This window comes from Cariama cristata, unplaced genomic scaffold, assembly GCF_000690535.1.
Source record: "Cariama cristata isolate BGI_N322 unplaced genomic scaffold, ASM69053v1 scaffold18664, whole genome shotgun sequence".
NCBI classification, from domain to species: domain Eukaryota; kingdom Metazoa; phylum Chordata; class Aves; order Cariamiformes; family Cariamidae; genus Cariama; species Cariama cristata.
In genome coordinates this window covers 21,177-34,925 of record NW_009614893.1, presented here as the reverse complement: position 1 = coordinate 34,925, position 13,749 = coordinate 21,177, and the positions used below count along the sequence as shown (strand labels likewise).

The window sequence follows — 13,749 nt, the reverse complement described above, 5'->3', positions numbered from 1 at the left end:
TAGTACTACTTACTTTCTAATTAGTACCATTTTTTGGGTCCCAGAAAGTGCAGATGGAAAAGAACAGAGAAGGAAAAGAAGAGCACAAGCAGGTAACCTTTAGAGAAGCCACAGAGCATTTCACTGTTTTTACCAAACACAAGGCGGTGAGCTGCACCATCAAATTCACTAGCAATAAATGATGACAATTTTGTGAACTAAAAAAGGAAAGCTGCACTTGTTGGTGGCCAGACTCAAAAAAAATTACTTATAGATCTAATGCTAAAAATTTGATAAAATTCACTCTCAGAGGTTAAGTGACCCATAAGGACCTCAGGTTGAAGTTCTAATTGGCTACAAACAAGACCTCTCAATAATTTCCAACTGGAACCAGACAGGATCCCTTTCTCTCTGTCGCCAAGACATTCCCCAACAGACTTCAGGAACAGGTACATTTTGGATGGACATCCCATGAGTTTCCCCTCATGTTACATTAGTATTCTTCTGAGTTGGAAAGCATGCATCTTTAGCCCAAGCTTACCGTCCACTTCCCAACTGCCATATTCCCACCTATCGTGAACACCTGATGAGCCAAAGACAACAGCCCCACACATTTGTGTCTGCTTCTTTAAGCATAAATCTAAGAGCAGAAATTTCTACTAATGAGATTAAAGTGTTTTTCTAAAAATATAATATTCATATTCTAGATAGCTAACCTGGGAGTACTTCCCAGAACAACGCATGCCTGTCAGACTTGAACAAAAGTCCAGCCCTCCAAGAGAACTCACCAAGCCCACCAGGACAAGCATATGGTTCTTTCCTAGAGCAAGTGAAGACCCCTGGATTTTAGCTTCAATATCTGGAATCAGATACAGACTTTGAGGGAGGACAGGTCATCCTGCTCTGTTCTGCAACAGCTCACCTAAGGCTGAAATCGCATCACAGCACTTCCTTGGACTGCTTAGGATCAATAGTAGGCAAATTTTTACCTTTATTCTTGCACAGCTGCACACATTGACATCTCTACAAAATGTTAGGTATCCCCATTTTAACCGAAGTTGTTTCATTTGCTCTAAAACAGAGGCTGTCACCACTCACACTCCCAAACGACAGGCAAAAGACAAGCAAGAAGGCAGAGCCACCGCAACCAGTGACCTCCCAGGGAAGCCAGCAACCTTTCTCTAGCTACTGTCTGCAAAGCAGCAGTCCACCTCATGCTTTGGGAATCGTTTCAGCTTGTCATGTTTCTTGTATTCATTTTCAGAATCAGGCAGGATCCCAAATTTTTGGCCTTGGTTTTCAGTAACCGCAAAGTCTGAACAAGCCTGTTCTGAGCTGTCAGTGCTGTGAGAAACTGTATGAAAAGTTTTGTGAACTTTTACAGAAAAGGAAGAATGCCACAAAAGCCCCGGCCCATGCAATTTTGGGGTAAGATTTTGCCACAGCAATTGGGCGCACATTAGCTGTACCTGTTAGTGCTTGTGGAAGGTTTCAAAAGACATTTTCCGCTTCTGTTGCCGCTGGAGCAGTGCCAGCTGACAGCTTCTGTACCCATGGGAAGTGGCTAAAGCAATGCCGGTCTGAACTTGACTACATTGCAGGAGCTCTTAAAAATAAGATCCCTTCTGGAGGACTCCTCTGTTTACAAACACTTGAGTTTTACTGTTAGGGACCATGCTGACACCCCAAAGAATCCATGTTAGAAATATTCAACTCTGTGAAAGGATGTTCAAGATTTATAGGCCTCTACTGATACTCATGACTCAACACCAGAGTTACCGTATCTTTCTGAAGAAAGATGGAAGTGATTCAGTACACGGCAACTTACTTAGAACAACAGTATGGGAAAGGTAACCACAAAGGCAGGTGCAGATTAACAATCCAAAAAAAAAAAGGAGGGGGGGGGAGTTGGGGCAAGGAAAAAAAAGATCAAGAACAATCAGGGGCTGCAAGAAATTTCCAGTTCTCTAAAATGGTATGTTTCCCAGCAAAGGTAACAAACTGTAACTTTTCTGAGTTAAAGCACAGATATCTTAAGTTGTGTGAAGACTATTCCTGAAGCTGGAATAGCAAGTTAGACTCTTCAGCCTGGAAAAAAGCACCTGGGGATACGGTAGAAAACTACAAAGACATCAACAGCAGACCAAGCACATAGGGATCAGCTGCTCACTACCTCTCCCAATACCAGGGATCACAAGGAAGGTAGGTAGAGCCAGGCTCAAAAAAACCCGACAATAAACCCATGCAATGGGTACTAAACGCGTGCAGCTATTCCCCAGGGGAGAATACTAAAGACGTCTACATGAGCTCAAGGAGAAACTGGACCAGTACAGGGAAGAGAGATTCATTATAGGCTACCAGTTAGACAAACCAAAATCCAAAGCTCAGGAAATCCTCTGAACCAGAAACAGTGAGGGGATGGAAAGAGGAACAGTCAAACACACACTTTTCTTCTTAATCCTCACAAGGCATCTACTTACTGCAACTGCAGTAGGAAGCCGGGCCTGATGAGCCTTTGATCTGAACCAGCACAGGCATTCTCACATATTCAGGTGAGGAGAAATGGAATTACCTCTTCTCCTTCAAACTGGAGGAGATACCCTTCTCTCCACTAAGAGGAGAGACACCTCCTCTCTGCAAGCATGGATGTTCATTTCAGTCGAAATGAGACAGATAAACAACGTTCACTTTACTTTCCACATGTCTCCGCTTTGGAAGTCTGTCCTTGCAACTCTGCTCTATTTTCCAGAGTTAATAAACATATCTTAAAAGCTTATCAAATTTCATCTTAAGAGCTGTTCCGTGAGTTTTCATCTCCACAACTCCCACTGGAGGTTTATTTTTTTTTCACAACCAGACTGCTCTTATAGTTAGGAACCTTCTAATTTCCATCCTGATCACAGCCAGTTTTGACCTAACCGTTCTTGTGCCAACAATTGTCTGGTTTTGGGCTAAGCTGCAAGCCATCTCACATGTTCACCTGTCTGCTACAATGAAAGAAAGCAAAAGGTCAGATCTGCATCACAAAACACCTATTTAATTTTTTACCTAAAATTCCCAGTTACTCCAAATCTGGGAGAACAGAGTCAAAACATGCACACATATGCTTAAGATTCTGCATTAGTCTGCTAATGCCAAGTGAAAACACAAAGGGTTTTTTCTTAAACAGACCCCTCAGACTGGAAAGAATATAAAAAAAATAAGTGCAGACCTGTAAATAACTTCATATTACATACAATCATGCAAGTCATTTATACAATAGGCATAACAATAAAGAGAATATAAATTAAGATAGTAATAAAGTACAAAAAACTTACTTCCCAATGTTTTCAGGTAGTGCTTGCAGAGAGATGTCATTTACTGAAAGACACGTTAGATTCTGTAATTCAGGAAAACTTTCGGGCAACCTATGGAGATATTAATTCAAATCAAGGACTGCCAGCAGAAGTATTCACATTCATGTAATACATACTGGAAAAGAGAACATGTAGTGGAAAACAAGAGTCTATTTAGCAAATACACACAGAGGAAGGCATGTGCAGACTCCAGCATGACTCTCAGAAAATTCTAACGATCACAGTAAGACAAAAAAAAAAAAAACAAAACCCAAAAAAACCCACAAAAACAACAACAACAAAAAAACCAAACCCAAAACATGACTTAGAGACTTAAAATTTTCTTCTGTGTCAAAGAACAGGTAACATCCCTGTCTCCTAGGCCCTCTCTTCCCTGCCCCTAATTTGCAACTTTAAAAAGCTATAGGGCTTGAGAACATTTTAAGCATTTTAAGAAATCTAAAAAAAAAATCAAACATATTAAAAAAAAACCAAAAACCAACAAAACCCCAAAAACTATTATTTTCCTGTATCACCTAGATGGTAAAATCATTAAACAAATTATTTTATTTCAGGCTTCTGTTGCATACATGCTTACAGCATGGCCATTCCATATTAGCGACTAGGCTGCTCTTCAATTGCTGCTTTTTGAAGAAACAGCCTATTCATTATGAAGACAACGTTCCCCTGTTACAGCATTTCACGTGTACTGGGTCACAACACAACAGCATGTAATCCCTCCCTTCTTACACTATAAAATGCAGCCATATGGAAAACACTCCCAAAATTCCCAAAGCCTTTGGGTCCATCACCCAGCCAGTCTTCCGCAAGGCTTCGCTTCCCCTTCCCTCATACGGGTGGATTCCTGTACCAGGTTGCACCAAGCAGCTCAGTTGGTAGTTGCACCGGAGACAGGGTGGGATAAAATAGGCAATGAGGTAGAGGAGGAGAAGCCCCTGGTTCAGCCACCTGACTTCTGCTCAGCATGCAATCTAAGTTCAAGCTGTAGCTTTTGGTTTGGTTCCTGCTCTCCCCATCTCCCAGCTCAAGGCACGTGGTATGACCTGCAGGCAAGTAGCCAAAAGGAGACTCACACCTACAGAAAAATATGACTGTGCACGATGGGGAAAGGGAAAAAGTCAAATTACAATGGGGAGAAGGGGGAGCTTTTCGTGTGCTCAACTCTACACTGCTCTGTCATTTTCTGGACCTTATTAACGGAACATGCTCAATATCTCTAAAATGTGCACTGCACTGTTAACTAATCATTACCATTTAGGCTCTAACAGGTTTAAAACTGGAGTTAAATGGTCTGATTATATTTTGGTAAGCCCTGAAGTGGACAGGTAATTGGACTAGATGATTGTTGTAGGTCCCTTCCAACTAGAACTATTCTATCCTATCTAGAGCATATAGTGGACTTCCAGGTTACGCTACAATAAATGTGCCTGCTTTTTATTAATATAAACCTGAAATAATCTGAAAACACCTGGAAAAATGGTCTGCCAGCCACTTTTAATGCTGCAGGTTCATCAATGATTAAGTTTGACAATGAGGCAACATACTGTATATTAGCGGTTGGACACTGATTGGGAAGATCTCCGACTGGCTTTTAAGCTTAGAGGAAATAAGGACAAGAATCAATGGCTGAAAAAAGTTCCAAGCTATCACACAGAAAAGGATATCACTACTAGACTTTCCCACTCTGCCTGAGCAAACCAGTGTCAAAACCTACATGCTGTTACACAGGCAAAACTGAAATTCTGGATCTCATCACAGAAAATACCTGGCAATCGTGTGCAAACAGCTTCTAGTATCTGCGTTTTCTAATTTAGTAAACTGCTTGGAGTGATGTTTTCCAGGACACACATACACTTTGGAGTCATGTTATCAAGAATTTTTAAAATTCCCTTAAACTGTCAACAAAGAGTTATGAGATCTACTTCAATCCGCCTTTCAACTCTTTTGTTAACTTCACTCAGCTGTAGCTGTGCGTTACAACTACTACATCTAACTACTACATGTTACTTGGGCCCCAGACCTTATTCAGCACACTACTACAGATAATTTTGATTTCAACACCACGAGATGCAGCTCTGAGCTTTCTGTACTGGACACTGATGCCTGGGAAAAAGCTGTTCGGTGACCCTCACCACTTGCGTATCTAAACATCAGTTCAGCCTCAGTTTGCTCTACTGGATTTTTGTGGTATTATTATCCTCGCTGTATAAATGGGCTACAGAGGCACATGGATTAAGATCACAAGTGTCCCTTTAATGCTCAGAGATTTGACTTTCCAGAGAACTTAGGACGCACTATGGGCAATATGCAAAGAGCACTTCTGAAGAATCTCAGCTGCACACGTGGGAGAAGCTGTCTTGCAAAACCACTGGGGCGGCTTAAGATATTACAGACACTCTCCTGTTTGTCAGCACTCCTGCACCCCAGCCAGCCAGCTAATCGTGTAAGTATTCCCAGCCCATCTCCATGTAAAGCAAAGCAGGTCGGTGAGCGCCCACCATGAATACTCTGGCTTATGTGACTTGCACAGCATCACAAAGGAGCTCTGTAGTACAGGCTGGTTTAGGAAACAGTTCTCCAAATAGTATTCAAAGCCCTTAACTAGCCGATCATCTCTTCCTTGCTATCTCCAGCCTCATTTCACTAGATAAATTCCAAATTCTTCAGCAAACGGAACAGAGAAATGTAAACAAAACTCCTCTTCTATACTAAAAGTGCGCGTAATCCCCAAAGCCCAGCTCACCAGAACGCAGACTGGGAGCAGCCGTAGCAGCCACTGACATACGCAGTGCATTTTTGCTACGTGTTACTGCATGTCACTGTGTCCCAATTGATGGGAGGGTGATGAAACGCTAGTCCAAGCTTTAATCATTAGTAAAAGCCATTATCTGCAGCAGCTGACCTAAAGTCTATTCCAAATCGTCAGGCACCTGGGTTTGTGCCAATGCATTTGTGCTAACCACTGCCTTATCTCTCCCAAGTATGAGGAGGGTTTTCCTATGCATTTAAGAAGAGGAATGAAAATTACTTAAGAGACAATCAGATTTACATTTTTCCTGGTTGGCTAACAAATTTCATCCCCTCCCAGGAAAGATGCACATCGCTTTTTAAATTTGAACTTTTGCCGCAGTCCCTGCCGGAGACAGACACTGTTGGCAAGATTTCATAGAGATCCTAGATCACAATTTTTAAGGGCTTATTTAAAATTGTTATTGTTACAGCAAGATTGTAATTCTGGAATGGCAAGTACTATGAAGAAGGTGGAAGTTACCTAGTCAGTGGATTCCCACTGAAATCTGCTACCTGTAGTGCTCTGCAGAATGAGATGCTTTCTGGTATTTCAGGAATATCTGCAGAAGAAAAAAAAAAAAAAAGGGAAAAAAAAAATTGTCAACAACTGTACTGCATCTACGCTGAAATTATTGCCTCATTACATTCAGTAACTTGCTACTGCAAGGAGTTATCTTGGTATCTTTCAAGACATTTCAACACGCAAGACTGCATCACATCCAAATACATGGCTATCGTGGCACATCCATCTTGTGCTTTTTCACATCCCATTTCCCCCTCCTGCTCCACACTCGTCTTCTTGATCCTAGATCACTCACCTGTCCTTGGACTGATCTTTATCAGCCTCTGCCCATCAAAACCAGATTCTCTGTGTGCTAGAACTGTCCTAAAGAAACAATTAAAATCTGAAGCTTTTGTAATTTGATCAATACACACCTACAGTCTGTGCTGGCAGAAAGTACATGGGGAGGGAAAATAAGAGAAGGAGGAAGAGAATGTGCAAGTCTCTCCACCTATAACATACACCCATGGGAGCAGAACCAGCCTTCCTCACACTAAAGCCAGGTGATTTGAAAACATTATTCAGATTGACAGGTCCCAACTAAGTGCTAGTACACCATTTCAGATTGCCAAAAAGTAATTTGAGATATTGGTATGTGAAAACAGTTTTTGTTTTCAAGTATCTTCAACATAACACATTTACCTAGTGAAGTTAAGCATGCTGTCTTAAAAATAAAATTGTCTTCTCGCCCTCTTACATCAAGTTGTATGTGCGTGAACAAGCTGTGGGTCCTCTGTGTACAGCCTTGTTTACTGTCATTGCAATCCAGCAAAAATGGAACAAACATGTTTGGTTTCCTTGTTCAACAACTTAGATTTTTATGACTCTGTTTGAAAAGAATTCAAAAAGAAAAAAGGCAAATCTTATAAAAATCAGACTTCTGTTTCCACATTTTTTCCAAGCTGATGGTTTTACGCATTCCATGATTGAATGCTGCCTGTACAAGACTGAATTTTTACTACAGGATTATTGACGACAGAGGCCCCACATGCACTCAAATTACTTCTACCTTGCATTACAGCAACGACAAACACTGACATTGAGCTCAGCTAACCAGCAGCAAGTAAAAAAATGTGTCATCCAACATCTCATTGTCATACCATCCTTCCCTGGATAACTAGCTGGAAAAGTCCTGAAAGAGACATCACTATTTCAAATCTTCTGAGGACTCAAAATAACTCATTTCTTTGCAACCAAGCCAGTGTCCACAACTTTTATACATGCATATATGTACACACACAACCCTTTCATATACAGATACACACTTTTCTTTCTGAATCATTCTCCCAGATAATTAAAAAAAACCCAAAAAGCAAAAAAACAAACCCCACCACACCAGTAAAAATCAAAGCTCAAGTAGAAGTAACTAGCCTAATTGGTTGGGGGGGTGAGGGGTGGGGGAATATATATATATATACACACACACACAAAAATGAAACATATAAAGCAGAAGAAAAACTTAAATCCTGATAGCAATGTTTCTGAAACTAATCATGCTACTGATTTCCTCCACCAATGTGTGGTTTCATGGCCATACTGCAAATAATTTCTCTTCTACTTCTGTACTATGGAGTGTGAAAACCAGAAGATATGCCCTCTCAGTAAAACTATTTTGATAAGCTTTTTCTGTTACAAGTCTTAGGTATCATCTGTAAAAGCCAACAAGTATCTGAGTTAAGTAAAAATGACTCCAATAAAAGATACTACCTGAAATAAGACAGAATAGGCACTGCTTATAGTTCGGACGCATTTGCAAACAACTAAATCTGGTTTGAAAATGAAATGTGCTTTCCCAGCCTAGGTATTTCAGATTATGAAGTCACTACATGAGCAAAAATCTTCAGTAACAAATGGTAACAGACACGAGTAAAGGAAGGGAAATCCCATTTCTATGGGGTTTTTGCACGTAAAGTGCATTTCCCTCTCCCCATTGATACTTTCACTATTCATTTTTCTCCCCCACCTAACTGAACATAGGACAGACAAAAATTCAGTGCCACTCTCTCAACTGAGGATCATTACACATTTAGTAAGTGCAACAAGGTTGAAATATAACTAGTTTTAATTGCAAGGCATCTTAAAAAGATTTCTCAGGCAAAACACAACCAAGTTATGAGAAGACACTTTTATCACTACAGGTGAAGACTACTGTAACATTGCATTGAATGAATCAACTTCGAAGAGAAAAGGCAAGGAGCATTTCAGCATACGACAAAAAAACTGCAGTGTTAATTACAGTAGAGAAGATGATGGTCTGTAATAGAAGCGCTGACATAATCAACTGAAATGCAACAGAGGATGTTAAAATTATAAAGAAGTCCTTTTGTCTCTTGATGGATTAAGCATCTTCCACCACTACTGTTGACTCCTCAATTTCATTACAGACATGACCATGTACATCTCGGCCCATAGCAGCAGCAGGAAGGTTGAACGCTTTTCTTGCCGCTGCTGGATAACCAGCTCAAATCCTACTTAAATATCTAGGATTCTTCTAATGCTACACACTGACGAATGCTCTACATTTACAGGGTGCCCCAGATGTTCTGGAACACAGATTGTGCAGCATTGCTAATAATAAAGCCATAAACCAAGCATAAGCCCTGTGACGTCTGACAATGCAAATACACTGCCAGCAAAAAGAAGTCGTGCCAGCTGAAGTGGATGAAAATCACGCTTGGCAGTCATGTATGTAAGAGGGCATATTTCCCCCTCCTCCGCTTCAAAATACCTCTTCAGATGTTTATTGTTCTAGTTTGCACAAGAATTTGCTAACGATCTAGCAAGCCCGGTACAAGTGACTTAAGAGGTAAGTTTGACACAAGGGAATTCTGTACTGTCTGAATGAGAAAATTACGTCTAAAAATCCTTTTGTTCGGTGCCAATCTTTTTAAAGATTTTTACAACAGCTACATCTCTCAATCCCCATTCCCCCATTTTCCTTCTTCTGATGGCTGGGAGGGCAGGGGGAGAAGACAATCTTCTTTTTAAACTGATAAAATCTTTTCTATGGTACAGTTTTATAGCATTTTATACTGAATTTCAAGAACTGATAATATTTCTTTTTCATATCCAACGGCTACACGGCCAGCACCCTTTATGCATTCTGCAATAGTGAATACAATTTCCAATACCTACTGAATATCAAGACAGCAAAGCCCAGGAAGATCCTAGGCTGTGACAGGGACACCAGACCAGAGCTACTCAAACAGTGAACTCTAGCTCAAAGTAAAAAGTATTTTCAGAATTTTACAGAAGTCTCAGACATGAGAGATGCACCCCATTCCTGAAGGAGAGTTTACAACATCCAAGAGCCTTTCAGGGCCCAACTACCATGAAGGCGACATGGAGCACTGGAGTTGGCACACCGCACACAGCCCAGCAAAAGTCAACTGAAAAGCCCTGATCTAGATGGTCACAGCGGAAGGTCCACACCAGGTATATACAACACAGGCAAACACCTTAACTGCTCAGTGATTAGTAATTCATAAATGTTTTCAGTGGTTGATTAGTTTACACCAAATGTATACCCAGGAAGCCCATTCCAGACTCAAGGACTATAAATCCATGCAGCTTTGTCCCTCAGGAGAGGGACAACCAGGAGTGAACCAGATCTCATCCATCCAACTCAACACACAGAAGACTTTTTCCCCCCACCTCTTCTCACATACATAATATACACTATCCGCTACAGTATATCAACATACGCACAAAAGGTCCATTGAAGCATTAAGCACTGCAGTGCTCCAGTGAATCAGGAGCCTAAAGGTTCTCTTCACACTTCCACGGAGGTTCCTCTGTGCCACCCACCACCTCACAAGGCTCTCTGAGGAGCCTGCCCTTGGGAAAGCTCTCCAGCCTTGCTCTCCACCTACTCCACCTTCCAAACACTCAGTCAAACACCTTGCAAGAAGGAATTTGTGCCGCAAATATTGGTTTGTCTTTGCGAAGGGGCTCTCCCACTGGAGAGCCCACTCGAGTAGGCCATGGTCTCGCAGACGCTGCCACCACCACATCCCTCCACCCTCCCCAAAGCAGCCAACTGCAGCTCCCAGAAGTTCTGTCTCTGCAGGGGGAAGGGATGCAGGAATGTTGCTCATCCTCTCCCTCCATTTCCACATGAAGATCATGACACATACAATGATCTGCCAGGTTTCTTTTTTTCTAAAAAACAGAAGGTTTTGCTACTAGCCCCTGAAGGCTGAAGTCATCAATTACCTATTTAGGTAAAGCACTACAATTTCTGGGGCACAATGTGACAGGAGTCACGCGCCTCTTGCCAAGTCTATTGAGATAAAGCAGCTCTTGTACAGGTTGTAATATTTTCCTCTTCACAGTGTGAGGCTGAGGATATACAAAATACAAGAGAGAGGGCTCTTTTAAGACCTGTCTTTGCAGCTTTAAGGAAAATTCACAAACAGGTTCAGGCTGGGGTTTCTCAACTAAATCCCTTACTGTATAATTAACCAGAAACTGAAGCGAGGTAAGCATCTCATTCCTCCTCGTTGCTTCCGGATACAGGAGCAGAGAAAAAAGATACTCACAAAACTGCATTTCATGGATACATAGCTATTACACACGTTACTTGAAATAAAACTGTGCAGGAACATAAAAACAAGCTGGGTTTTGAATGCATAACATGTGGACAATTAACAGCTTGTCCTCCTCAGCTGCAGGACGATGGAGTAATAGAGAATCAGGAGTCGTAAACTGAAATTTTTGGCGTAGGGCGGTGGCAGGAAGCTGAACGATCAGATCACAAGGAAACAATAGTTCCTGGTGAATTAAGTGGAAGAGTCCGAGTTCAACACAAGGAATTTAGGTCTTCTACCTTTTCAATGATATATGCCAATGAAGAGTTAACCAAGGCTAGGAGACATTTTTGTAAGGATTTCCATCTTGGACCTCAAGGCTAGCAGGAATTAAATACTTTTAGTCTGAGAAGCCAGAAAAAAACCAAACGTAAAAAATAGTATTCTACCTATGAAGCCGTGGATTGCAGAAAGTGTATTAAGTATCTTAACAGAAAAGTTACAGATTTATTGGATTAATTTTTCAGTAACTTCATAGTCATGACATCTAACCTTCTTAACAAAAGAGAAACCAAACCCCAAGCAACTCTGTGGATACAAGAACTAACAACGCCTGTTTGCAGATTGCCATTTTATGATCTCTAATCTAGGTTATCCAGGGAATGAAGTATTTCTTTTATGTCACTCCCATACGGATTGCCTGATGTTTAACACTTTAGCTGATACTTCAGCGGGCCAAAGGTTTCTGTCTCCAACTTGTCCTCCTGCTTTTAAAAAAAAAAAAAAACAACAACAAAAAACCCCCAAAAAACTCACTAAAAGAAAACAAAAAACCAAACAAAACCACTCCCCCAAAAAACATAAACAAAGAACACCTTCAAAATCCATTGCCTTCTCTTGAATTTGGATGAAGCCAGATACTGCCACTGGATGTGCACGTAAGTACATTAGCAAAATTTCCTTAGAAGAAATAGTTAAATCTGGCAGAATATACCATGATGAAAAAATCCACTTTTCTGTAATCCATTTTAAAACAACATCTTCTAAATTTCTCTACTTAGATTATTCCATCACAATATTTCACTTATCTTCTCTTTCCCAACCACAGTCAGCACTTGCTGCTTCTTCCTTCCCCTCCCTGATGTGCCCTGCTCAGCCATGAGGTCCAGGCTTTTCTCTCTCACCTTACTTCTCCCGCTGCATACAAAGTTCTCCTCCTCCTCCAACTTATCAACATCAAATTCATTTTAGTAACACAGATTCACCAATTCCAACTTTTACATCACTTCTTCAAAATGAGCAAGAATTTCAACCTCTGTGGGATTCTGCAGGGCTCCAGAATCTAAAAGCAATCTGCAGCATGTGTTTTTTTCTTCCCCAGTACACTGCTTTGTACATCGATCCCTGAACTTCATGTGTAAGACATGAAGATGACAATGTTTTTTAAGCATAGGTTTTAAACGAACCCTAAGGGAGGGATGGGAGATAATATAAAGAAAATATGTCACTAGAAATTAGATGTGTCAGAAAAACAAACAAAAAAATATACCCCAACCACCCAACACAGCTGCTAGCAAACAACCATTTAAAGGAGTGAAAAATTCTGTTATCTCCAAGTCTGCAACAAGGGAGCTTTGCTTTCATTAGCACAAAAAAAAACCAACACGCCCTCCCCCCCCCCCCCCCAAAAAAAAAAAACAACACCCTAAAACTAAAAACCAGTCACTGGCCTGACTCAGGCTAAAGCTTAAGATCATCTCTTAAGTGGTGATCTACCACCAGACAAACCACAGTAGTCTCTGGTGGGACGTCCCACAGCTTTCAGGTGTTCACAACCAGGTCGCAGTGAGAGCATTCACAGGATGCTTTCCTGCACCAGGTAAGAGGTGTCCACGCAGGAGTAGAAGAGCAATTCTTATTTGTCCATAAGTGCTCACCTGGACACAAATCAGTTCAGAAGGCAACCAACCAACCTCCAGCAGTTGCATATGTTAACAAAAAAGATGCATTTGCCAACTATGCTGCCTCACAGCACAGCTTGCTGGCTTCTTTTATTTTTTCCCTCATCCACTGAGGAAAAAAGTGTCAATTCACATTTATTTCTCAGCATTCTGGGTTTTGCACTTTACCACCAGACTTGTACCAGCACATTTGTGTCAGGGCAGCCGGTGGCAGGCAGAGAAGAGGAGGACCTCAGAGAGCAGGTCTCTGCTCAGCTGCTCTGTGGAAGTGAAGCAGAGGTGGACAGCAAGAGCTAAGGTGGGAGCACAGGGCAAAAGGCAGCAGCTGTCAGATGAGAGAGCAGAGCTCGTGTGGGGCCGCAGGACAGGATCAGAAGACTTAGAGCACTTCTGTGCAGTTCGCTTATGTCCTCACTGTAAAACAGCCGGGTCACCAGCCCAGGCTGAACTGAAACTGTCTTCAGCTCTGGGGCCCCCAACACAAGAAGGACACGGACCTGTTGGAGCGAGTCCAGAGGAGGCCACAGAGATGATCCGAGGGCTGGAGCACCTCTGCTGTGAGGACAGGCTGA

General features: G+C 41.6%; 1 protein-coding gene across 1 annotated transcript in view; it reads right to left on the bottom strand.

The window, feature by feature from the left end:
* LOC104156165 (leucine-rich repeat-containing protein 1-like) overlaps positions 1-13,749 on the bottom strand; it is a gene marked incomplete at its 3' end in the record, with an annotated part of 54,855 nt that overhangs the window by 20,411 nt on the left and 20,695 nt on the right. Inside the window, exons 5-6 of the mRNA XM_009699603.1 lie at positions 6,607-6,685; positions 3,297-3,386 (exon numbers count right to left, since the gene is read on the bottom strand). Coding sequence (XP_009697905.1) covers positions 3,297-3,386; positions 6,607-6,685 — 169 coding nt within the window. The remainder of the gene's footprint in view (positions 1-3,296; positions 3,387-6,606; positions 6,686-13,749) is intronic.